The 26503-nt window shown below is 43.3% G+C and overlaps 1 protein-coding gene across 3 annotated transcripts in view; it reads right to left on the reverse strand.

Moving 5' to 3' along the window:
* Positions 1 to 26503, reverse strand: part of LOC146597464 (protocadherin-15-like) — a 593579-nt gene that overhangs the window by 29217 nt on the left and 537859 nt on the right. For all 3 annotated transcript variants that reach the window (XM_085302026.1, XM_085302025.1, XM_085302024.1), the window contains exons 28-34: positions 25616 to 25756; positions 24612 to 24724; positions 19380 to 19489; positions 18311 to 18454; positions 15052 to 15179; positions 3824 to 4039; positions 117 to 205 (exon numbers count right to left, since the gene is read on the reverse strand). In XM_085302026.1, coding sequence (XP_085158152.1) covers positions 117 to 205; positions 3824 to 4039; positions 15052 to 15179; positions 18311 to 18454; positions 19380 to 19489; positions 24612 to 24724; positions 25616 to 25756 — 941 coding nt within the window. The remainder of the gene's footprint in view (positions 1 to 116; positions 206 to 3823; positions 4040 to 15051; positions 15180 to 18310; positions 18455 to 19379; positions 19490 to 24611; positions 24725 to 25615; positions 25757 to 26503) is intronic.

The raw sequence follows: 26503 nt of genomic DNA on the forward strand, positions 1-26503 counted from the left end.
CAAACCAAAAAAAAAAAACCCTCTAGATAGTAGCATAAAGGATTCAGCACTCCTTGCTGAATCCAAACACAAGAGCAGCGAGTGTCTGACAGTCGTAGAGTAAATAAATTTATTACCCTATGAGCTGATCTTTGTTTTGCTCCACAAGGGTGGGAGGAACATTAGAGACGATGACTTGCATGTCCAACTGATTGACCACAGAGACCTGGAAACAAAAAGAGCAAAATTCAATCGGCGCGTCCGTGCGTGACGTCCTCCAGCCCCGTATCGAGCGCGCAGAGTAATTCCTTCCCCGCCTTCGCAGGCGGGCCCTCGTGCACTGATTTCCCTTCTTAATTCAAAAATAAGAGCGCTGGGAAATCGCACATTGCGTGGCAGCCAAAAGCAATAACCAGCAGGCAAAGATTTAACTAGAATTATAATTGTTGGATGGCATCAGAATACCTTTTTATTATTATTATTTTTCTTTGGGGGGGGGAGGGGAGGGTGGCTGTTTTCTGCTTTCCTTAGGTACTTCTGTAAGCAAGGCTCAAACCATCTCCCTCATGCCACACTCAAAACCATTTATTGGCAGTTCAGTCTTTTTGAGGACTCGACAGGAAAATCCAGCCCTGGCAATACGCCATTTGTGCTAATGCAAATGCTAGATTAATTCAACTAAGTTAACAATACCTTGTTAGAAAATTACAAAAACCCRTATTATTTAACAATTTTCAATGAGATCCTCAGTCCAAGTTCTTATTTTAGCCTGTAATTCTGTTTGGTACCTCCTTCTCCCTCTATAGGGCACAGAACTGTACGCAGAGTGCAATTTTTGACATCATTTTTTTTGCAAAACTTTTCTTAAAACTCAGTTCGCTCCCATACAGGCGTTGCAGGCTTACGTTACACCCCACCCCATACCACCTCCCTACAGAGCAGCAGCTAAATTTAGAAAAGTAGCACAACTTTAAGCATGATAAAGCTTAAAAAAATCAGACTTAGTAGTCAATTCAATTCTAAAAAGGGGGGAAAAGAAAACCCAATCCTTGATATTCAAGAGAGAGGTCTGAGCCCTGTTCTTCAGCAGACGGGCCGTAATATTCTTTCACATCTGATTCACTGGCTCTRCAGCCTAATTCATCTTAAAATATTTAAATGTTCCTGAAATGTCATCAGATGCACCGATCAGCATCTGCGGACGCCTGYGCAAGAAAAACAGAATTACAGTGAGCTCAAAGTAAGTTTTAGAGGATGCTCATCAAAGGGGACTCGAAAGCCAGGGACAGCTTATTAGAATTAACTACATTTAGCCAACTCAAGCACTTCACTGCTCACCTATTTACYGAGCACTGCRTAAGYGTTGTGCTTAAATTAAAAAAATACTTTWWAAAAAAAARGGGGGGGGCAATCGTTCTCTYRATACTCAAYGGATCACAAAATTAGGAGTGCTTGTTCATATACAGAAATATGAGTGAACAGCTCTGGTGAAATAAGGGTGTGAARCCAAAGTAAAGCAAGCATGMAGGTTTCCATAGGAACATTAACATGCTTGCCATATGTGTTTGTAAAGGTTATTTTTCCCCCCCTTTTCAGTTATTAATATCGGTGTTAAGCGGAAGTCCTAACTACAGTCTGACTACAGAGCTGTCAAAAAAGCTGGGGCCCTTCTCGCGCCGGGGGGTCTTTTCCGGGGCACAGCCTGGGGCCCGTCCTACCACCACCTCCTTGGAAAGCTTTTGCTGTTGCCAGTCTACAGCATTAGCGTTATCCGTGTGGCACACGACTGGCTCAAGAACAGGGACGGAGCTATYGGCAATACTCACGTGAGTGAGGGAAAGGGTTTTTACTCCATGTCAAACATGGGAAAAGAAGTACCGAATAAATAATCCTATCAACAGTCATCAGCTCCCAAGATGAAGACCTTACAGCTTGATTTCTTTTTTTCCCCAAAATACTTGGTGTTTTTGAAGTTTTCCCTTTGGGTAATGGCTTTTGGTCCTGTTTATGCACTCAACAATTCTGCAACCCAGGCTGCAGGCAGCTGAAGAATACGTTGCTGAAAATTAGCAAAACGTGGGGCTGAATTACTTARGGAGCACTACAAGTGAGAAGTTTGCAGCAGAAGCAGCCAGAGCGTACGGTCGCTCGTAACCGCGCGGTGACGAGTGACCAGCCTTTGATTGCCTGCTTCGTTCACTAAGTGCCTCCCTTYCTGATTTTATTTTTTAAAAAAATCAGCAAGGCACAGCCCCCAACAGCAGCTTTGGCCCATGCGGAAGGGAGAGAAAAAAAATAAACAAACAAGAGTCCTACCCTTGGGAATCACTTGCTTAAAGATTATATCATAGCGYGTATTTACCATCAACCTTCGCTGTCAGGTGCCTGACACTGCAATGACTCTCRGCACCAGGATAATCTCTGTTCAGGCCACAAAGCCCGGGAGCAGCCTAGCCTGGTTAGGAAGGAGCGATGCRTGGATCGTGCTCGCTGCTAACCCAAGCTTTCACGTTCAGAGGGTGTCACTAGAGCTACAGCTACTCTGAGCTTTCACACCTTCTCGACAACTTGCTGCGTGAGAGYGTCTATGACTCATTAGAACAACCTACATATGCCTCTATAAATTAATCAGACATACCAACGCACTCTAATTTTAATGCTGATAACTTCTGGCTACATTTTAATATAGTACTACAACGTAAATGGCATGAGAACGCCCTATCGTTTTGGGAGGTCAAGCATGCAGACATCATATATTATGTTTACTTGCTGAATTCCTGCGTAACTCAATATACCAAGTACTATGGTTATCATCTGTATCACTGAGCGTTGGCATGAACAAGATAATGCACCCTATAACATTATGTTAATATTAATTCAATCCATCGGGTTATATAGGCTTGAAAGCAATTAAGCACTGAGGCTGTCTGTGACCGCACTCAGTCAATGTCCTGCACCCAGCGCAAAAAAGGAGCTCGAGGCTGGAAGCTGGCGCCAAGACGACCGACTTCTCCGGAAACCTRAAGTATACTCTCAGCCCCCCAAATTCCTCCTGGGCTCTTCCCTTCCAGAGGCAAACAACCGCGACGTGGCGACCTTGGCCTTCCCCAAGCCCGATTTCTAATTTTCAGAGCCTGTTTGCTCAGCTATTCATACGCCCTGAAAAACTGCAGGACAAACCGGAGTATGTCTGCAGGGAAGAGCGCGGACAACCATGCCGCTGCTAYGCCTGCCCTGCAAGCCAGGTGGACCAGATCCAGAAGCTTCATAGCCACATCAACACAGAGTAGAGCTCAAGTTGTCAAGCTTTCAACCTGAGTTAYTAGCTTGGGGCTTCCTGCCACGCTAACCCTGCTTCACAGCTTCAAAACGGGAGCTGGCTGCACCTTGCTGGCTTAAAAAAATAGATGGAGTAGAACTGTAAATGGTTGCGTCCCACCACGGAGACGTGACCTGCTTTCTACTCGTAATGCACAAAAACAGCACATTTTTTTGCTACCAGTTGGGTTAAGAACACCCAGAACGTAATTTATGCAATGTTTAATGCAAACAATTAGACTCTAAATTGAACCATTAGCAATGGTTCATGGCGTAAATAAAATACTGAATGTCATGCCCAGAGTGGTAACTGAGATCAGATCAGATCTGCCATGAAACATGAATGCATTTTTCAGATATTCAGAGCGCCTTTGGGCTTGAAAAAGGCAACATTTCAGSGACTCAAAAAAGACCAAGTACACACAGTTTATGATCATGCTATACGTCTCCTCGGAATGAAACTTTATTTTGTGTATAAATTTCCTCAGAAATTATTCCAAAAAGGTAATGTCTGGCTCATACTCACAAGTACATCTGATTTGCTGCTCAGTCCTTTCCCATAATTGTCAGTTGCAATGACCTGAAACTTGAAATAGGATCTTCTCATATTTTTGAACAGCATAGCAGTTTTTATTAGCCCTGTATAAGCTTCAATCACAAAACCTTCTTTACCATCCTTGATTGGAGGAATGATGAGTCTGTATTGCATGGCACTGTAATTCCCAGTGTCTTTATCATCAGCCTAATAGGAAAAAAGAAAACAAGCAGAGGCAAATTGAGTAAATAGGCATGCAAAGAAGCATTAACCTTGTCCTTTAAATAAAGTTGCGCACTGGTCCACTGAAGCTCTTCCACGCCAAAGTTTAAAACATTAGATCCTGGAGAGAGATATTGCTATTACTTTAGACGGTTCATTTAACTTTGCTGTATGCAGGTTTTGCTTTTCCAACAGTTCCTTTCTCCTTTCTTTGCATTAAACTGCTCCAAAAGGCGGGGAGCAGAAACTTTTACCTACTCCTTTTCTCTCTATTCTCAGTTAACTCCTGGGGAACGGTGGCGAGGAGCGAGAAGCAGCAGATCCTCGCAGCGCAGCGCCATCAGCAGACATCCGTGCCAGATGAAGCATCCAGGTACTCAAAGCTGCATGCACGCTCCAAACTACTCCAGCTACTATCAGACCAGATGGAATAGATATAACCATAGGCCGCTTAAATTGCAATGTCTGGGCCGGCCTAGCTGGAGGTAGCAGGGGTGTTTTCACACGGCGTGAACGTGGGCTGTAGAGCTGCCCAGCAGAGGAAGAGCTCCCACCACGGCGCCGGCTGCTGGGCCGCGGGTAAAGAGAGAAAAGCGTTTACAAAGGACGCGAGGACCATTTTAAATATTTTGTTTTCCTCTAAATTGACAAAGCTTTATCTAGTCTGGCTGGGAGAAGCACAAATGTAAAATGTGTTAAAGTGCTTTTGCTACTTAGTTCCCTTTCCTATTTCATGCCTTTTAAGAGCAAGATTACTACCTCAAGGGTGATCTCAAYGCCCTTTATTAACGCTTCTCGAAAAAAGATGGGGAAGGGTCAAGGCTTTCTGGAATTCACCCCCTCGCGTCAGCCAACAGGTAAAGATAACGGTGAGCTCCTTCCCTCTGGCTACCCAACYGGCACGGGTAAGTATGACCCCAAAACACCAACGCTTGACCGCAGATCTTCAGAAGTAGGCTGATTTTTAGTTTCCTCTTGAGAACCTACTTGCTGACAAAACACCTACACRTGAAGTCGTGCCACAAGGCGCAAATAAGCCGGGAAGTGGCTGTATCAAAAAATCAGGTTCATACTCAAGTGCTAACAGTCCTCAGTATCCGCGAGCTGAATGTCCGAGCTCAGCACCGCSTTCGCTTTGGTGCTTTTAACGAGAAGTGCACAAATGCCTGCACGACAAGTTAAATTAACTCCTCCAGAACCGTGATCTTACCAAACCTTTATTCCCACTAAACTGTGGGTGGTAGCAGGGCAAACTTAAATATTCGCAAAGTAACAGTCACTCCTAGAGAAGAGCATGTAYGAGCGGTCCAAGAAGTAAAAAATACCTCTTCTGAAAAGATTCTGTGGCCATGCCGAGCAGCTAACTTTGTTAAAATAATCATCTAATTGCCTCACATTAAAAAAAAAAAAATCACTTTGTGGATGTATCTAACACCAGCCAAGTACAGCTCGTACAGCACAGCTCATTTTAAAGCAATGAGCGCTATGCACAAGACCCGTTTGGCATAAAACGCTATCTGCACATAACTTTGCATGATAGTTATAGAGCTTTAAAAATAAAATAAAACACAATCACCTTAATTCTTCTCAACCCCTACAGCATGTATTTTGGCACCTGAGGCACGGTCATAGCTCTGCGCGCAGCAACGGGGAGCAGGCTGCCATCTAATCCGAGCTCTCATTTGGCKCCTACGGGGTCTTCAACCCGGCGAGACCGGATTTACAGCGGCTCTCTTGCTAATGATGCCCTGGAGGTGCCCTGTGAGATGCGCATTAYGCCCTTCCAATAAAAAGCCAATTTCTTTGTTCAAAGGGATTTATTGGCTTGGTTTAGTTGGGCCGAAAGCCTGCCATTTCTCCGTGCCAGCAAATTCCACCTTGCCCGACAGATAGGATTTTTAATAGCAGTTGGTTTTAATGACAACAGAAATCAATTCCATCTCAATTTTACGCTCAAAAGTATGCTAATTAGGGTCAAAAAGAAAAAGTTTGGATCCAAATTAGAGTGACACACAAGACCTAAATTACCCAAACCAGGCAATTCTGAAAAAGCAAGGAAGAACACATGTACAGCACCAGCGTTACAGCCACAGACGTTAAATAACTTCAGTCTTTCCGAGCCAAATGTCACAGCACCAGTCTAATTGCTTAGCGGGAACTGTCTGATAYGTCCTGCGGCTGAGTTTAATGAACGAAACTTCAGTGAAACAGGCGCTTTCAGATCTTGGGCGTACAACCTCTACAATCCTGCAGTTCAGATGCCCAAAGCTGGCCAATAGGTCACGAGTCGATTTTCAGAGGTTCAGAGACTCGCTGGTACCCCACAGAGACAGACGGTCCCAGCAGCGTTAAAATTCAGGCTAGTCTCATCTCAACCACCACCTGGACCCACATGAGCAAAGCCAAGTGCAAAAGCAAGACTTGGGCAATTCAGAGACCAATTTCAAATATTTTAGGCTTGCTGGTTCCATTCTCCCCTTTTACCGCTACTTGTACTTTGATCAAACTCAACGATGCTCGATGCAACATTCGCCTTGACGGGGCCACCAGAGAGAGCCTGTGAGCTGTTGACACAAGGTGCCAACTTCCTTCAGCCCAGACTAAGGCTGTTTGCTATTCTTGCAATTTGTCCTGAAGGTAAATATTTTTGACGCTTCATTAGGAAGAGATAGACAGCGTCTCAAGAGTTGTGTTATGACTGTCAAAGAAGAGAAAGAGCTATACTTAATCTTGMGGCAGTATATCTTTCTTTTGTTGCGTGCAAAAAATACACAGGTRGATGTCTCCTAAATCCTTTTACGATTGAGTACTGATAAATATGTATGATTTTAAGAGTTGCCAGGCCAAATCCAGCCGACGTGCAGCTAAGCGGCTCTGCCGCCACGCGGATGGGGTTTCGCTGGGGCCACCCCTCACCCATTCGCTCTTCTTCCTCCCGCGGAGGAAGAGGAGRTGGTGGTGGGCTATCCCCTGCCTCTTCTCCAAAGGACACCAGCCAGACGTCAGCTGAAATATGCTGCTCCAGGCCCTCACATTAAGAGCTTTTAACAAAAAGTCATTACTGGAGATATATACATTACATATATATCCTTCAGCACAACAACATATATATCCAATTAATGGCACATATATATATACACATACATAAATATATATATATATATAAAACCACCAGCACAACTCACGATGACTCACTGGAAAAGTCCAGATATATGGCAGCCGAGGAGTTTTGAGGGGAGATGGCCGTAAAGCAGGGTAAGTTTGGGCAAGAAATGCCCGGAGACGCAGAGCTACAGATTTCCGCGGCAGCCCGCTGCAAAAATCAAGCCAACGAGCACGAGTTCAGAGGTGCTAGAGATGGGCAGCAAACGAGAAGAGTACTGCAGCAAAGAAATGAGGGGCGGGGGAATAAGAAAAGAGAAGAAAGCGGAAAGAGCTGCAACAAACCTGCTGCCCCRGCATGCGGTAAATCACAAAGTAGTTACGGTCTGGGCGACGTTTCTYGTGCTCATCGCATACAAGCCACCACCGGACCTCTCGTCCGACCGGTAATTTTACAAAGAATATTAAAAGAGCTATTGCCAGGTGGCCTTGCTTTTACAGATCGCTCCAGGTCAGGGGGGGTAAGTGCTGGGCGGCCACGTCGTCRTGCCTCACGCTGCATTTCTCCCGGTGGAAATCTGACTACTACGCTGAATTATTCCGCGGAATCCTCTAAAGAGCTAACGCATCTTCTCTTGTGGGCACAACCAACAACCATCTATGCATAAGGAACTGCACTGCAAGGAACAAGCCCTGCTTCTCCTAGTAAAAAGTTTAGCAAGCCAGGGTATTACCTAGAGATGTGTTCTTAAAAAGAAGTTACCTGCGTGCTTGAAATTATTATAATATTACAGAGGCCAGATGTTATAGGAGATGTGCACGTTTGAGGGCATGTTGCTGTCACCGTGAGTATGCTTCAGAGTTGATTTTTACCTCTATTAGGCGTGCTTTCCCTCTACAGATTACCCTCTATGATTCATAAATCACATTTTGACGAATAAAAGATAGCGACTGGCAAAGCGGTTCCTTTGTAAGCGGAGTAAAGTTCTCCTGTGCACAGGCAAAAGGAACACTGGAAAAGAGAAATCTCTGTGTTTCACAGCAGAAAGCTCTTCTCTGGGTTCCTGCGGTTCAGTCGTACGATACTTCTACYGAGTTGGGCACTGCGAAGACTTAACATGTCGTCCCGAGGAAAACGGGAACGCCAAAAAGCAATCCAGAGGCTACAGACACGAGTTGAAAATAACTGGAGGCTTCATATGGATAAACGTGTCTGGGCAAAAAAATAATCCCAGTATACTCTCTGTACGTAACGTTTGCGTATCTACACCCAGGAATTTTACGCATTTGTTTTCCAAATTGCTTTAGATACAGCATATTGTGCAACAGCTTGGATGAAGTCCTTCCAAGGGTTATGGGTAAGCAAACAGTAATTTGTGTTCTCTTACGTGTCATTAGGGAAAAGAAGCTATAGGATCAAATGACTGGGTTTTTTTGCTGGTGAATATTAAGAAATTCAAAGAATAAGCAAGGAACAGTTTGGGTATCAGGATGCATATCAGGATGAGACACAAAATACAAGAAAAAGAGGTCAGAAATGAAAAAAACAATTGATCGCAAGAATCAAGTTTCCTTCAGGATATATAACTGCACTAGAGACGCCACCGCTTCTATCACCTTCAACCTTAACTGGCTTCATACTAGAGTCACTTATATCAAATTCAGGTKAGTGACTTTGAGGGGCTTCAATTCACAGGCATTTATTCTGGGACCGGCTTCCTTTTCTGCAAACATGTTCAGTACAAAAACATCTCATAAACTAAGGAGCAATCCAGAGGGGGAAAAAAAAGCCTCAATTGCTTTATGAGAATTAGGACTGCTGATATTTGGTTACTTAAATGCACTTCAGCAAACAAAAGCAGACAGATTAATACTGTAAAAGAATATGTTTAAAAAGAAAGGGCTAATAACCTTGTGAAAGTGAAAAGTGAATTCCCTCCAGTAATTTCCCCAAAGATAACAGGGACACTCACTTTAAAAGCCATCAGATTCATTTAGAGTAACTCGCATCGCTAACCAAAATTRATTGTAATCAAACGTGACTTTATTTAATACTGAGCTTCAGTAGTCTGCGTTCWAAAAAAACTTTATGACAGTTGTATTTATAGCAATTGTTCTGACAGCCTACAGAGAACATCATTTTACCCTATTCTCCAAAAAAAGATGTTATCTTCCAATGAATACACRTAAGAGAATGCTGTCCACTCCCAACAGAATCGCTGCAACCCGTAGAGCGGGRAGATCTACGGCATTTGCCTTGGTCTACATAACTGGCTGATGAGAGATGTGTTTATCCGACGTTTGATTGGCCTTTTTATCTCCAAATTCAATTTTTTGTCAGATTATGTACTCAGTACTGGTTTTCTGCTTTCCTTGCAATTTTTTTGGTTGTGTTTGACCTAGGGCAGTTGGTTTATTTTTTATCCCTAGCGTTTCCCCCTAGGTTCTCTCTGTCAGAATTCCTGCTGAGACCATGGAGGGGAGTCATAAAATATTTCTGAGAAAAAAAAAAAAAAAAAAAAAGTGCTTTGATGGAAAAGAAAGCAGAATTTTGTTCAAATGACTTAAGCTACTGAACTTCAACACACAAACGTTCAATAATTGCACACTGGTGATAAATTTAATCTGAAAATGATTTGCATCAATTGCTACATTAAAAGTTAATGACTATGGCAAATCATTAAGCACTGTTAAAAAGGAACGAATTGTGTTGTTTTTTTCACTTGAGAGGTGGCACTGTTTGTGCGGGGCAATAAGGCTTGTCTTCTTAATTTTATATAAATTGCACACATGGAGAATGAGCSACTCCTATGGGTCGGTAACATTGCGAATAATTAATTAAATGCCAAAACTAGACAGAAACCGGACYGCAATTATTTTTCTTCTTAAATTTTTGCAAAACTACAGACATTTTTAGAAAACACACAGCACTATTYCCCTCTTGCTTGGTGTAACCTGCGACACGTCTAAAATAAAGACCCCAAATTTCTATCATGACGGCAAAATACTTTTCGAAACTCCTCACTGACTGCACTGAAAACCACCTGCAAGTCCGTGTTTGCCAGCCATCCGTCAACATCTTCYTGCAGTCGTCTTCAGATGCAAAAGGCCAGAATATTTACAGGTATCCAGACTATAAGTTGGATACTACCTAAACTATGATGCAATTCAATCCTCCTCGCTTTCAGGATAAATAAACCAACAATTAGCATCATCTTGCGGTAAATCTGACCCTTATTTTCAAGGCAATGACGTGAACAGCAGCATTAAACAYCTCTCTACAGCTGCCTACTCCAGCTATCACCCATYACTTTACAGCCCACTGCGGCTGTCAAAACTGTAGGGACTTCCAAAGAAACCTGGAAGATGCATAAAAATCAAAGTATTCTGAATTACTGAGGGGACGGTGATGGCAATCACTGAACGCTCTCGAGTTCTCCAAAGTAACATACTTCCATGCAGATTTCTGGCACATGCTGGGCTGTAACAGAACTCCAGGAAGGTCCCCAAAATCGCAGATGACCTATGCAAAACCCGGCTGTGAGTGAGGACTACACTGAGGCATCATTTGCTGAATTCAGGCTTCATAAATTATACCATCCAGTCGATCCTTCGTACCTACCACATCATTACATATGCAGCAGGAGAAATTTAAGGGTCTGGAAACAACCATGTAGTAACAAATGTTCACAGAAGGAYGAGTCATTCCATTTTCAGTTGCTATTCTCCATCTTCCTGCTAACAAATTCACTGCGGATGACCCAACTCACCTCTCCTCTTTCCCCTAGCCGAAGACAGGCTTGCTAGCCTGTTCCCATCCCTGCTCCACGTCCCGCTGTCGGGTCACGGGTGGCTGAGGCGTCTTAATACATCACTGACCAGCCAAAAAAGGAAGCAGAGGGAGCAGGAGCCCTGCYCGGAAACTGAGAACTTTTTTGGAGGAGGTCCAAGGGACGTCTTCTGCCAGGCCAGAGAAAAGCCCTTCTCACTAAAAGAGCCAGCACTAGTGTTTTCAATATCAGGGCTTCCAAATCCTACAGCAGCCTGCCAGAAGACCCTTCATCGTGACAAACATGGGACTTGTGCTGAAAATGGTATATTGYCCACCTGCATCACCGCTAATTTTCGACCTTTGGTTTCATTCAGTTGATGACTCCACTTTGGAAGAGCTCCTGAATTTCCAGTCATCCTTTCTCCACATTGATCCTTGCTTCTCAATGTCCTCCTCCGCTTTCTATGTCCGCAGCCATTGCACGTATGGAAATTGCATTTCATTCTCTCTCCCCCCCCCCAATTCTACTTCTTCATTTCACATTAAAGACAAGCAGGCAAGCAAAAGCACTTCTCTGTGGCCTCAGTCTGTCGAAGAGTCAACTGCCCACAGAAAACCTCTGTCAGTTTTTCCAGGGCTCCCAGCAGAGTTTTTGGTTGCAACACCGCACTCCTTTCTTCTTGTCCCTTCCTATGGATGYAGTCACCAACAGTTTTACTATCGCTTTTAAAATCTCATCATCCCTGGATCAGATACGATGGGTACAGAATACTCTCAGATGCTTCCCCCGGGCTTTCACAAAGTGTTTTTCCTAAAAATCCAGAAATCCCTGGAACTTGCTTCCTTCACAGAAGGCCTCCTCCACTTTACCAGCTTTACTTTGTTGCCCTCTTCATCAGTCTCCTCCCACTTTTCACTCAGTGCTGCCGCCGTGATTCGGCATGCTTGGCAGTCCAAGAGCAGCCCAAGAGCTGGCTTGGCAGTACAAGAGTTTCCGGGACTCAGCTGGCTCCCCAAATCCCTTCCAGTGATAGCGCAATGGATTTCACTCGTTCTGATTGATTTTTCAGGCCCCAAGGTCATCAATTACGTTCACRTTTTCCCTTGTCTCTCCAGTAATTTCTGGCTTCCCCTGCTTTATGGTCTGTAAAAATCTGATCATTTAATTATTAATAGTGCTAGGTTYTACAGCTTCCTAATTTAGAGCATTTTGGAGCTACCTCCAGTTCCACGTGAGAGAAAATGCAAGTCTCCTTCCTCATCTTCATTTCTCCACCTAGGTGCCTCTGGCAGCGTAATCGACTGTCCATTCCTTCTCGCGAGATGAAATCCGCACTTGGCAAAGCGTCCAGCGCCCACGTTGGGGATGAATTCCCGGAATCATGTGCCTTCGCTGTTTTATGAGGCGCATTATGTCAAACTTGCCACCTTTTTCCACTTGAGAAAATTACTGCTTCTTGCAAAACAAAATTTGCTTTTGGGCAAATAAGCTGAGAGCCGGTCTGAAGAAAAGCAATGCTTTTACTGAGATTAAAGGAGAGCTTTCAGAGTTTGGCAGCAGCTCTGCTAAAACTAACTGCAGCTTTCACTAATGATTCGACGGAAACTTTTTCAAAGGCAGATCAAATGCTGTCAGATGATCCCAGAAAAAATTCTGTGATAGAAGCAACATTACTATTAGCTTCCTCTTAGACAGTTTCTTACCTACACTTAGCTGTACATTTATCTAAAGAGATATCGATGATTCAAATATAAAATTCAGAAGTTGCAGCTGCTATCAGGACACTGTTGTGTTTTACAACTCTTTTGGCTACTGCACGAACGCAACCAAATGCTAGAGTGCCAAGTGGCTGCCACCCTCGTTACAGTTTCCAACATTTGGACACGTTGGTCACTTCAAAAAAAAAAGGAGAACTTTGTCCAAAGTTGTTATTTTTCACTCAGTAAAGTAAATCTAGGTGTTCACTGAACRTGAAATATCTTCACTCGTCACTACAACGTTTCCTTCTGGGATCTACTGCATCTTCATGGTTGCCCAACTGAGGACACAACAGTCTTGACAAATATATCGCAGTTAACATGAATTGCCTTCTTAKGGTATCAAAGCAGAAGATGGATCCACATCTCATCTGTGAAAAAGTGCAACTTTTCCCTTATTTTCTTTTCACTGAATTGAGTTGTCCTACTTCCTCTCTTAATACATCCTGCTCTTTTACAGACTTTGGTTTATCCCCTCTGCCTTGCCATTTCTGAAGCATCCCATCTCGCCTGGAGAACCAAGCCTCAAGAGTCACCTCTACAATACAGACAGCACAATAAATGCCTTTACTATGACCTACTACATAAATCCTCCTCCACTATGGAACTACTAGAAATAGCAGTCTTCACCTTTCAGGTTTTTGAACAGAATCTACCATTTAGTGATAAAAAGAAAAAAAAAAGTAGTCAAGAGTTAATTAACAGAGTCATCGCCGTATCTCATGCATRCTTGGTTTTAACACAAAGAAAACACTGGCTCAAATCAGAGTCCTTTATTTTTTTTTTTTTTGATAAACACAATTTTAAACTTTAAAAGAAACACTCTCCCCTTCCTCACGGTACGCTGAGAACATGCAAAGAATCAGTGTTTTCTCAAACTTACTGAGATTTCATTTAAGAAATTTAGCAACTATTGATGAGCGCAGAAGGTGAAAGCAAGTGTTTACAACTCTTACTAAGACCCTAGTCTCCCCACTAGAATGGAAATTTAAATATTGCCTATAATGCAAGTTATGGGCAGACTCCATTAATGCTCTTAAAAATTTTAACTTGGAAAAAACTACTCATTAAATTCTTTTCACCTGAACTCTTCAAAAGRCATTAATTTTATTAATTGAACACTAATTGAAATGGATATTGCATTTAACAGAAGAAYTCCTTTTTATTCTGAAGGACAGTAAAAAACAACAAAGTTAGTAGCACTGACAGTTGAAAAAGCTGGAACAATAAACTACAGTCTGATTTTCTGCAACAAGCACTTAAATGTTTCCTATTTTATTTTATTTAAATGCACAGTATGCTTGATGAGCTGCACAAGAAACAACTTCTGTCTTGCACCTTGCTCTATTTTGGCTGCCAGCGAAGTCGGGGAGAAGGCTGGCCCAGGTTTTAACAGGAGCAAGTTGGAGTCGTAACACTGTAATTTCTTTYGCGTCTTCCTCGGATACTCCTCATCTGTCCTCGGATCACCTTTTCTGAATCAAATGTTTCTGAAGGGTAACTGTGCATTCCCCCTAACTTCACCCCAAATATCCCTTACTTGTACGCTTGCTCTTCTCTTTAGACTTTTTTAGCAACTTGACTAAACACTCGTGAGCATCTGTGCTGAAAAAAAATCAGGTGTCCACAAAATACAGGAATGATTTCACAGCCGGTCCAATTTTTTTGTGACMAATTCATACCGTAATTTTGTATTTTCTTTTTTTGAACAGAAATATTATCTGTGCCTTCCAAACTCAGCTCATCTGATCTCAGATCATCTCAACATAAACAGTGCCACCATCTCACTAATTTGTGCATCTGCAATTTCCTTTTCATTCGATCAGGCAGATACGTGATCGTGCACACTGATTGTAGGGGGAAGGACAACTTTGTGTTCCTGGTATAAAAATCCAGTGTCCCTTAAAAAAGAAAAGGATTATAAACAGAAATTTGGCCAATGTTTTTCTGAAGGTATTACTTCCAACATACAACGCTACTTCAGAATTCACTTTGCAATTTCTTCATTTGCGCAGAAATAAATCTTTAGTATAAGCGCACAAGCACTGCACATTCTACGTGACCCTTTTGGGGGGCTTGGCTTACATTGAACTGAGTCTGCATAGTTCATACAGTGTTAGTAAGCAAACATGCCTTTTCAGTGAGCCTTCTGGGCTACTGTTACAACACCTCTTTCCAGCTACCAGTGCGTATCTTTTGTCCCTGAGCGTCTCTGGGCTTATTTTAGGAACGACTACCTAGCACAACAGACCACATCATCGAGTACTTCATATAAAACAAAGAGCTTTTATTCTAATCCATTAAAAAAAAAAAAAAAAGGTATTTCCACAGCTTGCAAATGGTATTTCAAAAATGTCAGTCTCACCTTAACCTTAAGCACAGAAGAAAACATTTTCGCATCTTCAGACACTCCTCCAATGTACAGGTTTTTSGTAAAGACAGGGGCGTGGTCGTTCTCGTCCTGCACTTCAATGAACACCTTGGCTGTATTACCTGAAACGGAGAAATGAAAGTATGGGTGCATCACGGGGCCGGGAGTCTTCAGTGCCTACTGCATATAGTTTGCCATGTTTTACACATAAACCATCACCTGAAACAAGTGCATTAGTAACGTCACAAAAAATACCTTCAAAATAATGGTACACCTGGCAAGAAAAGCAGGAACTTGATATAAATCAGTGGATTTTTTGTATATTTACTACGTCTCTGGGTTTTGCATTTCCCTTTTTTTGTTTTTTTTTTTTTTTTGACTGAACTCTGATTTAATTTTGAGCGCACATTTGCTTTCCATACGATATCCCCATCATCCGTACACAAGGAATTAGGGCCATCTCAACGGGCACGCAAGCAAAAGGGCTGCCATTGCTTGCTTTAGGAAAAAAGCTCTTTGGGGGGAAATACAACGAAGACATGCAAGTTATTTTCCAAGCAAATAAAAAGGCACAGATAGGAACGGTGTGCTTCCGTAACACAGATTTTTGGCTGTACCAAGTTCTCACCGGTATTACAAAGAGATAACAAACAGCCAGGTGAATCCTAGTAGTTAAGTTGTGTACAGTAGCTTGCTTTTCCCACTGCACGTGCTTATTTTACATATTTTGATTACTCCCAGTCCCACGCAAATGCTTCCCGGGCTCTGCCACAGAGCCTGTAAACTCATCTGAGCAGATACAACAGGGCAGCACAAAAATACCTTCTAGACAACGCAAAACTTTACATTGCAGACCCATGCAACCTTTGCTGTACCTGCTTGCTGCCCCAAGGCACAAGTATCGGATGAGTTGGCCGCGCACGCGCTAGGCGGTCTCAATGCTTCGGGATTAACTGCGTTAACCTAGCGCGAGGCTTGCCAAAGTCGCCAAAGATATTATGTCTACCTGGTGATCCAGCTCAAGGGAAACCAGTGAGGACCTCAGAAGTAAAGCAAATCTGGGGAAAACTATCATAGTTTACAGAGAAAAAAAAAAAAACATTCCAAATACCGTGCTTTTAAAATGTATGAGTAGAAGAAAAGAAGGGAGGGGGGTGGAAAAAAAAAGAAAAAGAGAAATGACATTTCCTCAAAGGAATAATCCATTATTTGCTTTTCACACTGATCTGTGCAGATAAACTGAACAACATGAAAAATTACCRAAAATTACTTTTACGCATGTGAGAAGCAGCTATAATCCGACAGAGCGACTTAAGCATCTGAATAACGTGAAACATGGACATCTGCAGTTTCTGCAGTAGACTGTGCAGTCTTCTCCAGCTGCCTTACATATATTTTAAACGACCACCTCTTGCCTCGACTATGTAATTTAATACAGCAAAAGAAAATTTCAATCAAAGAGGAGGCTCTGCGAACAGTCGCTTCTCTCTCTTGTTACACGGRATTCCTAATGGTTTTGGCTGCAATACTAATACAGCGAAAAACCGCAGTCCCATTGAGAGAAAAAAAAATGTCTCCCAAGACCAGAAGACGAAGCTTTGGGATCTTTCAACCTCTGTTGAGAGCAGAAGCATCCAGCAAGCTGCTCCGTGGGAAACCTGAGGATCCTCCGAAACAGGTAAAACTACCGACTGTGAAYGCAAGCATATTCCCACCTCAGATGTGTTAGATTACCCAAGAGATACATTTGCTTGCCGAATTGTATTTCTAAGTCGATTTAAATTAAAAAAAAAATCATGCTAGTTTCTTTTTTTAGCTCTGCAGCTCCCATAGCAAAGCCACCAAAACCACCCCCCCTCTGGAGTACTGACTGGGAGAAGAAAAGCCAGACAGATCTATCATCGCAGGGCAGCTCCTTCTTTTTGCAGAACACACCCCATCTCCTACGGGTTTGTGAAGTTCCCTTTTTCCAGCGGTTTTTCGTCTTAGCCAGTGAAAGAGAACTGAAAGAACTGGAAGCTGATCGTTACGATCCTGATTTGTCCTACAGCAGCCCAAAACACAGATTAGGGCTCCACTGTGCAAGACAACCCAAGACGCAAATAGAAGACAMAAAAAAGGTCTGACTTGAACTGAATTAGAAAAAGCTGTTAAAACTTCAGGTCTTTCAGGGTTCAGCATCGCAAGGTGCTGATTCCTCTAGCCAGCATTCCAGCCCTTTAGACTCGGCATCATCAGAAAACTGAATGCACCTATCGCCAGCGCCGCAGAAAATAGAATTTCAGTGTCACCAAAGCCTACGGCAGGGCCTTAGTTCTGCCTCATTTGCTTCCACCACGGTTCATCGATTCAACGCCGCCAGGCTCTGAAGTAGTGGAGAAACTTAATTAAAACTCATCAAGGAAGGAAAAGGTGACGAGAAAATAAAAAAGCATACATCAAATGCAGGAATCATACCTAGACGTTTTCTTCCAGTTAAAGAGCTCTGCTTTGTAAATGGGAATCTCAAACCCAGAAGAAATTTAGGAGGAGCAGTCTGTAACCCTTGAAAAATCCCCATGTCTTACGTCACGCACACACAAACACACTTTTTTTCCCTTAAAGAATAGGAAATATCCATGATGATACACACTCAATTTCCTAAAATCTTCCCTGGATTACACAGGCAGCAGAGGAAAGCCTGAGGAATTCAGGTGGGCTGCAATCCATCGTACAGTCTCTCTAGTTATAGCCTATTCCCCAATTTCATGGTATGCTCCCCCATATATATATAGATAGATAGACAGGTACAAAAATAAATAAATAAAAAGAGGAGATAAATACAGAGCAAAAACACAGGAGAAAATTCAAGACGGCAACACTGTCTGTGCAAAAAGCCTGTAACACGAAACTACCTTTCTTTCTGCACACAGTCTGTTTTTTTTGCCCCCGCCCCAGTTAGGCTTGGATGGGGATTAAGTCAGAGGTCCTGCAAGATGGGTTGGGCCTTTAACTAAGCCAGAGAAGACCAGACTGCCCAGACCATCGTGATAAAATCAGCAAAAAAGCCTCCCAAAGCGAAGGCTAGATCTTACTAGGATGAAGACACCACTAAGACGGAGGAAAAATCCCTTACAATGAGACAGAACCAAAATAAAAGAATCTGTACACACAACTTTTCTGCCTGGAAGTCTTGCAAAAAAGGAAAAAAAAAAAAAAAGAAAGAAAAAAGAAAGAAAGAAAAAAAAAGAAAAAAGAAAGCTATTAAACTTACTTTTGGAAGGGACCCGCAGATTGGAGGACCGGACCACTTGTAACGAGTCTGCTTGAACTCGAAGCTCGTAACTGTTCACGCTTTCATAGTCCAGAGGCTTTTTAACAGAGATCACGCCCGTTCTGTTGTTAATAGCAAAGACATCTGAAATTCAGCAAAAACAGAAGTAACTTTCTAAAACCTGTAAATGCTCCCCCTCCCTTTCCCCCCCTTTTTTTTTCATGCATCAAGTTCTTATTTTGGTGAGGGCACTAAGGATGCCTTCAGGAACTCGTGCCATCGCTCCCTGAGGACTCTAAAACCCATCTAACGCCTCTTTGACGTTGCCTTCAAGTGATCCCAGCAGCTGAGTCCGAGGCCGGCAGCAGAAAAATCAGCCTGGAGAGATSCCGGCGAGATGCGCAGCCCGCTGCCCCAGGGACGCGCGTGGGCTGCCGCGTCCTCCCACCTCCCTCCGAACCACCCAGCGCAGCTTCGTTGAGACGTTTCAAGGTGCGTCACGGCAAACGCCCGAGAAAGACGCCAACAGCAGGAGAGACGCTTCCTTTTTGAAGACATCCACACCTGAACCACCAGCCACTGCGATACAACACTCGTGGCCACCGTGCGGCAGGAGCCTCGAATGACTTGGACCAGGTTTCTCGGCGACTAGTCCGACGTCAAAGCCGTCTACAGACTCGTTTCAACACTTTAGCTTTTAACAGCCCTCAACGTTTCAACTTTAAGGACAGGAAGAGCAGGAGCTGGAGACCAACCGACACATCCGTGACCCCACGCCAACAGAAAATCTCACAGGTTTTACCCCCCGCTGGAAGCGTAGCTATGGGAATCGCTGCCCCTTTCCAAGCAGCAAAGTCTTCCCGCGTCGCTCAGCTGTACGGGCTGCCTCCGCGGTTTTGCAGGGAGCTGATCTCTAAAGGCTTGGTAACGGCACGAAGAAAGTCCTCCCTGCCCCGGGCGCGGGACGGATCAGGCGGGATTTCATCTCGGAAGCTTTATTTCGCGTCGGCGCTTCTTGAAAAACTCCCGAACGCGTGCGCGTCGCGAAGGCCGAAACGCCGCTACTCACCCTCTTCGTTTCCCGAAACGATCGAGTAGACGATGGTCTGGTTCAGGGCCGCCGCAACGACCGCCGCGACCGCGGTCCCCCTGGGAGCGCTCTCGCTCACCGGCGGCGGTCTGCAGAAGCGAACAGAAGGGTCGGCGTTACCGCSYGCTCGCCCCCGCCGATCCGGAGARGGACGGACGGACGGAAGGACGGAAGGATGAGGAAAAGTACGGCCGCACCGACGGATCTGTACCTCACGCTCTTCGTACCCTCCAAACCCCTAAAACGGAGCATCTCGTATTCAGGCATGATTTCCATCATGGTAAATAAATGATTTTTCTCCCGAAACACAGCAATGGGGTCGTTCAGCAGCCGAAGAAAGGGGATAAGCGGCACGTGCCGTATTTTTAGTCAAGGAATCTGTCCTAATGTACTTAAAAGCGCAATCTTATTAAAACCAGCGTGATGGGGGGAAGAAAAAACCCCACTTTTGCAAGCTAAGCCGTGCAGGAAAGTCGCTTTTATTTGAACGGGATCTGGCTCGTAACGCGCTCTTCCGCTCGCGCACCGCCAACCTCGCGGCCCCGAGCCCTTCGACTGCTTCGCGTCCCTAGTTCTTGTTTTTTAAATCGTAGCCAGATAGATACGCTTCTATCCAAGCACTCATTTGCACCGGATTTTTCTACAGCAGTTGCGGCAACGAGGGATTTAAGCTAGGCGCTCTTTTCTTTAAGGCTTTCACCGAAATAGCATCGCTATTTCCACCTCACCAGCATCCAGGACTCAGGCCCTGGAAAGAAGCAGCTCTAAAAATCAGATTAGCTGCTCAACGTGTCTTCTCTCCTACTCTTCTGACTTAGTTACCCATGAACAAGCTTAAGATGTGCCTGTATTTCTCCCTGTGATGCATCTATTTCACAGTGTAGCGCTGAAGAATTAAAAGATGCTGCTGTAAAACTAGAAGAAAAACAGCAGTAAAACAAAGTCAGCGTCTCCATAAAGATAAGAGGCTGAAAAAGGAGCACAAATTGCAAAAGGTTATTATCTTTTAATTTGCCCTATCTGGATTATTCTTATCTCGATCAGAGGGGCCCACAGAGGCAGAACACGCATCAAATGCTCCGTAAGGCGTAACTATTTTTAATCGCCAAAGTCAAATTTTAACTTTTCCTTTTTTCTTTCCTGCTTTTTTCCCCCCCGTGCTACAGTCTAAGGCTCTCATCCATTTTTCAAGTTGTCTTTTATCCAATTTGCTCTAAATTCACCATGAAATTTTTCTAATCGCCAAAAGTACGAACATGAGATTTAATCAAAAATTAAATTTGAAACCAGCAAAAGCAGTAATAAATTGGAAAACCGGTTTCATGATGTGATGTGTATGTATTACACATTCTAGTCTACTATAGAGTAACGAAAAAAATTTTTTTTTGATTTGGGTGTTTTTTAATTACATTACTGAGATTCTTTAGCTAGACTTGGGTAAAATGTTATTTAAGCCCTCTCCTCGTAAAATCATCTCTTCTCTCGCATTGCAGTTTCCTGAATTTTTTTGGCCTTAGCTACTTTTAACCCTTAACAGCATGCGACCTTAGGCTACTCCATCTTGACATGAAATAGGATTACGAGCACCATTTCTATTTCTGCACGTACTCTTTTCATCCTGCTCCTCACGGGAAGCGGTTTCTCCTGGCTAAAAAAAAATTATGTAAATCACACACCAAAAAAAAAAAAAAAAAAAAAAAAAAAAAAAAAAAAAAAAAAAAAAAAAAAAAAAAAAAAAAAAAAAAAAAAAAAAAAAAGGAAATTTACGTATTTTCCTGGAAAAAGGTCAGGTCACAAACTGCACACTGGAGCTTCTCCGAGGAGTCAAGTAGAGCAAAGTGACACAGGAACCAAAGTTGCTAGAAGCTCTACAAACACAAACACTTAACCTGGCTTGACTCTCCAGCTGAGTTTTTGCAATCAGGAAAAGATGTCCAAGTTTCTAAAAGTTGTGGCAACACAAAAACTACAGAAACCAGAGAGTAAATATCATGACAACAGCTGTTGAACTTTTTTTCATCTACATTTAGACTACCTTGGCTTCCTGTGCTTGCTCTCAACACTTTGTTCTAAATTATCCAGGTATTTTCCAAGCAGTTGGTCCACAAAGACAGATGAGAAGCATCACGTCTTCCTTACACCTTTGCTTTCTGTCTCAGGTGCAGAATCACAGAGTAGTTGAGGTTGGCAGAGACCTCTGGAGATCATCTAGTCCACCCCCCACCCTGCTCAAGCAGGGTCACCTACAGCATGTTAGACAGGGTTGCATCCAGGCAGGTTTTGAATATCTCCAGAAAAGGAGACTCCACAACCTCTCTGRGCAACCTGTTSCAGTGCTCTGTTAACCCTCCCAAGAAAGATATTTTTCCTCACGTTCAGGTGGAACTGCCTGTGTTTCAGTTTGTGCCTGTTGCCTCTTGTCGTATCGCAGGCGACCACCGAAAAGAGTCCGGCCCCGTCCTCTTGACACCCTCCCTTCAGGTATTTGGAGGCATTGATAAGATCCCCTCTTGGTCCTCTCCTCTCCAGGCTAAACAGGCCCAAACAAATTATGAATTACAACTTCTCAAAGCATCATTTCAGATAAGTAAATCAGCAAGAGGACGGCTTTGAAAACTTCACTGTCGCTCCAAATCCCCGAAAACGTTCCCTCTCCTCCAAATCCCCGGCGTGCATACCCTACTTGTGGCTTTTTCCCCTCTCTATCCTGTTTTTGATTTTAACAAGGAACGTTGGCTGCTGCTGTCCTCATTTCTGATGAAACCATCAATCCTGGTCTGTTAAAAGTGTGGAGAGACTAACTGGTTCCCCTACCAGGAATAACTCATCTTTCCTTAACAATTCTATYTTCCTCTCGCTCGTTTTAAAGGAGGGTAAATTATAGCAGGACACTCGCGATGGGAGTAAAACCATTCCCTTCTGCTGGGCCTCCTCCGGCCTGCGCAACGCTGCGGACGCCGTTCTCTGCCGAACGGCACTTTCTGACCRAAGCACCGAATAAGGGCGATTTCCTAGGTGGAAACCTTCCCCTGCCCCGAACGTCTCTGCGTCGGATATCCCGGTACCTCTGCCACATCTTGAATAACTGTTTGACTAAACAACAGATTGAAAAAAAAAGCTGCTTGGAGTAACGCTTCCGATTGACTCCCGATACACCTCCGTAATTTTGCTTTGTGAAGCCTTACGATACACAGCAATTTGCTCGGGTGACAGCCGCCTACGGTGTTGACAGATTTAATTAAGTGGAAAACATTCCAGTGTTATCGCAATGGAGAGAGAGAGACCCACATGTCCCAAAATCTTTTACGTGGAACACAGCCACGTTGCAGAGCGTTGTCCCTACTATAGACATAAGCTGCCATACTACATTTATATCATGTATTATGTGAAATAACAAAWTTTGAGGCTATTTCCTCCTGAATTGGAACCAAACTTTAGATTACTGTACAAGTGGGCGCAGAATTTCTAACTGGACTAGGGACCTATAATGAAACGCTAACAGGAGCTAAAAGTTTCCAGTATTCCCCCCCCCTTTTTTTTCCACCATGAAATATCTGAACACCTGTTTAATGTRCCCACAGGCAATAATTAGGAAGCAACGATGCCGCTTTCAGTTAACATTTAATTTCCTGCTGCTGCAGCACATCGCTATTAGCAATGACCTTCTGGTTGCAAAGAGAATGTGATATTTATTAATTAACAAAACACAAAAAAAGTCCCAAGCCCCTTTGAACTTCTACTTTCTTTAAAAAAAGAGAGAAAGCACTCATACGAGGATAGGCTTGCTAAAAAAAAAAAAAAGTAGTAAGAAGAAAAATCTTTTTATTCACCGGAGGTTCACTTCACATCTGGTCTTCACTGTCCCATTGTGCTACTAATTGCGCTCTGTTAATTAAGAAATGACAGTGCTGCTGTTCCCTGCGTAGAAGGAGCAGAAACTTTTAGATCAATGACTTGATCTGGAGGTCGACGGAGAGGCGTTTTGAGGAGAACCGGTGGACAAGAAAAACAACAAGTTGGGAACAGAGCGCTCAAACCACGTAGCCAGTTTGATTTTCCTCAGAAAGCGATTTATTGATTGTATTTATTTGATCCTTTGGGTTTTTTTTTTGTTTGTTTGTTTTTTGGGGGTGKTTTTTTTGCCTCGCTGTGCTTTGTGCTTTTGCAGGACAAGCGAACGACGCTCGGTTTAGAAAACACTTAATTTTGCGAGCTCAGACTCCTCTATAATATTCGAGACCCAGAGCCCCACAGAGGGCACCCACATCCTTAATGAAGTTAAACCCCATCTAGGAGCACAGGACCAACCTGCAGCACCCGCTGACGGCCGCACCTAAAGACGCGTGCACTAGAGAGAGATTTGCGTGATAAGATGGGAATAAAAGAAACAAAGGAATTTGCCCCAAATTACGCAGCACTGCAGTGGGAGAGCCAAGGGATACCACGCAAATCTCCAATCTCTCCTTTGCTCTACTCTGTTGCCACCTGCAAGACTGCTCCACTATGACTTTTTACTTTTTTTTTTTTTTTTTTTTTTAATATACAGGAATAAAGTTTGAAAAAGAGCATAAAAACACAACACTGGCACTATTCAAACCAGAAAAATTACGCAAGCCAAGATCACCACCGAGTCACTCATTCTGGATACTCCAGAAGGTCTGCGGCCCACATTCAAAGATTTACCATTTCGCAGGCAGCACCGCTGAGCTGAGCTYTACCCTCAAGACACACTGTGCCAACTAAAACAAAAAAATAAAAGTCTGTATGAAACCTGGCAGTTTCAATTTGCAGCACTGCCTCCCAGCAGAGGCATCCTGTTTAACGTATTCTTTCCAAACATTAACACTCTGATCACGAGGAAGATCACATTTTCCTCTTACCACGAGCAGAAAGGGTCTACTTCACTRTGTCACGTCCAATTCCCATCTTTAATTTTCGCATTAAGATTTTTAAAACGTGACATTATAACGCGCACCTAATCCTTCTTGTAACCAAATGGCAACTGAGTAATCAAATTTAAAGGAAATAAGATACTGTTAGGTTCCCGTATCAGGAAAAATTACTGCAACGTAACAAATGCCTAAACATAACAATAATTCAGGACTCACTGACAGTATGGTAGTTTAATAACCAAAATACACCAGACTGGCATTCAAATGTATTTCGACTGATAAAAATAACAGTTGTAACCTGAAAGCAAAACCACTTTACCTGTATTCATCCTGGGTAAACCGGGGAATTACCGACGGTTGTAGCACAACRATTTCCACAGTAGTGGTGTCAAACTTCACGGGATCCCCATCATCATAGGCAATGACGACTAACTACAAACGACACAGAAAATCWCTCTCTCAGTATAGGCAAGAGCATCTGTATGTTGACTTGCAACATACTTCTACATTTGTCCTGATTTCGGGAGGTGACCAGACGGAGAAGGTCTGCGCCTCGTTCTAGCAAGGGGAATTCATCTYGTTGCTGCAAGAGTCCAAGCTGTTCTCAAACAGCCTAAAACAAGAGCAGGGGGGCAGTTTTCTCCACCAGTTCATGGTTTTTATTATGTATTAATTAAAACCTGAAAAAGGCTTAGACGAGCAATGTCTCAAGCTCCTAAAGCAACGACAGCATGCAATACTAGTCATGCTCAGAGTACGGCTTGATAGGACTCTCCGAAGTGGAAAATAGTGACGTGGACACTTCTCTATCTTTATAGATGCACAAGTAAGCCTCTCCTTAATTCTAATTTCAAAAATAAACCACTAAGAGGCAAGAAGAAACAAAACAGCTTAACAGCTATATAGAAGGTTGGTAGTTTCCAGATAAGAAAATCATACGTATACATACATATATATATACACATATATATATACACAAATAAGATATTTTGCTTGCTAGCACTTCCCTTTTCAATTAACCTTCTTTGCACAGACTGAAAAAGGAAGAACTGTCCCAATAATTTTTGATGAAAATCATAACAATCGTATCCATCAAAAGGCATTGTCTTGACTTCCCCCCCTTCAAGACCTTTCTAAATTTAAAGAGGCTGTGAAGACGTGTATTAGAAAGATAGAGTCTTGCTTTGCGGTCAAAACCAGCATCTCCCAGCTTTGCAATCTGTCCCGTCTCATCGCTGCCGCCACAGACACCAAGGCTCTGCACAGCAATAAAAAATAAGGGTGAAAAGAACAACGTGCAGCCGCGATAACGCTTATACATACCTTAAACACTGYACTTGGCTCTTCGTTGAGGTTCACCCGGGTCACTACGCGGCCCGAGTTTTCCTCCACATCAAAAATGCTGGCGCTGTAAGGGAACTGCACGACRTCCACTTTGTACCGGACTCGGCTCGCCGGCGTGCCCTGCAAGGCAAAAACAAACCCATCGGCGCATGTCGTCTTTGCCTATCTCGCCAAGTCAACCACGGCTTAAAATGAAATGCTGATAACATTGGCCATCGCGAAGAAAACTCGCCGCCTGCCCCCAAAAAGAAGGGTGCTTTTCAGAGAGCCTTCTCAAAAAGAAGTATCTCTTGGCGACCTCCGAGAGGTCCAGCAAGGAAAAGGATCAGAGATTTGGAAAGATTTCGCTATGGAGATGACTGGGAAAAAGAAACGTTTAAGTTGTAGAAAACACATAAAAATTAAATAGACTGCGGCTTGCATTTTTAACTCCTGAACTTCTTAAACAGCAGAACAAGGACAGTGCTTAAGGTTGGCTAACCGAGCTTTGAACAGGATTTAACATGTAAGCCCAGTTACCTGCTTTACCTATTTCAACATTAACCTGCTAAACAAATAATGTTTCTTTTGAAGAAGTTAGTTTCTGCACGTATCCACCATATTCCTATCATCTCACGGCAGCAGTTACCAGCTAAGGTCCTTCAAAGGCTGTGGAGCAACTGTGCCTCCAACACAGTCCAACAGGTAGCTGCTCCCRAATCAGAGTAACAGGCTACTGAGCCAGCAAAGCTGGTATGAATTTAAATTACATGCTAAAGGACTATAAGAAAAAAAGGCAGCAAAAAAGAAGAGGGAGCACAGCGTTAAAGCAAAGGGRTTTTACACACCCATACCTCACTGACTATTTTTCTGGGCACCAAAGTGTGC

This window comes from Rhea americana, unplaced genomic scaffold, assembly GCF_003343005.1.
Source record: "Rhea americana isolate MKP2758 unplaced genomic scaffold, rheAme1 scaffold_183, whole genome shotgun sequence".
Classification (NCBI taxonomy): domain Eukaryota; kingdom Metazoa; phylum Chordata; class Aves; order Rheiformes; family Rheidae; genus Rhea; species Rhea americana.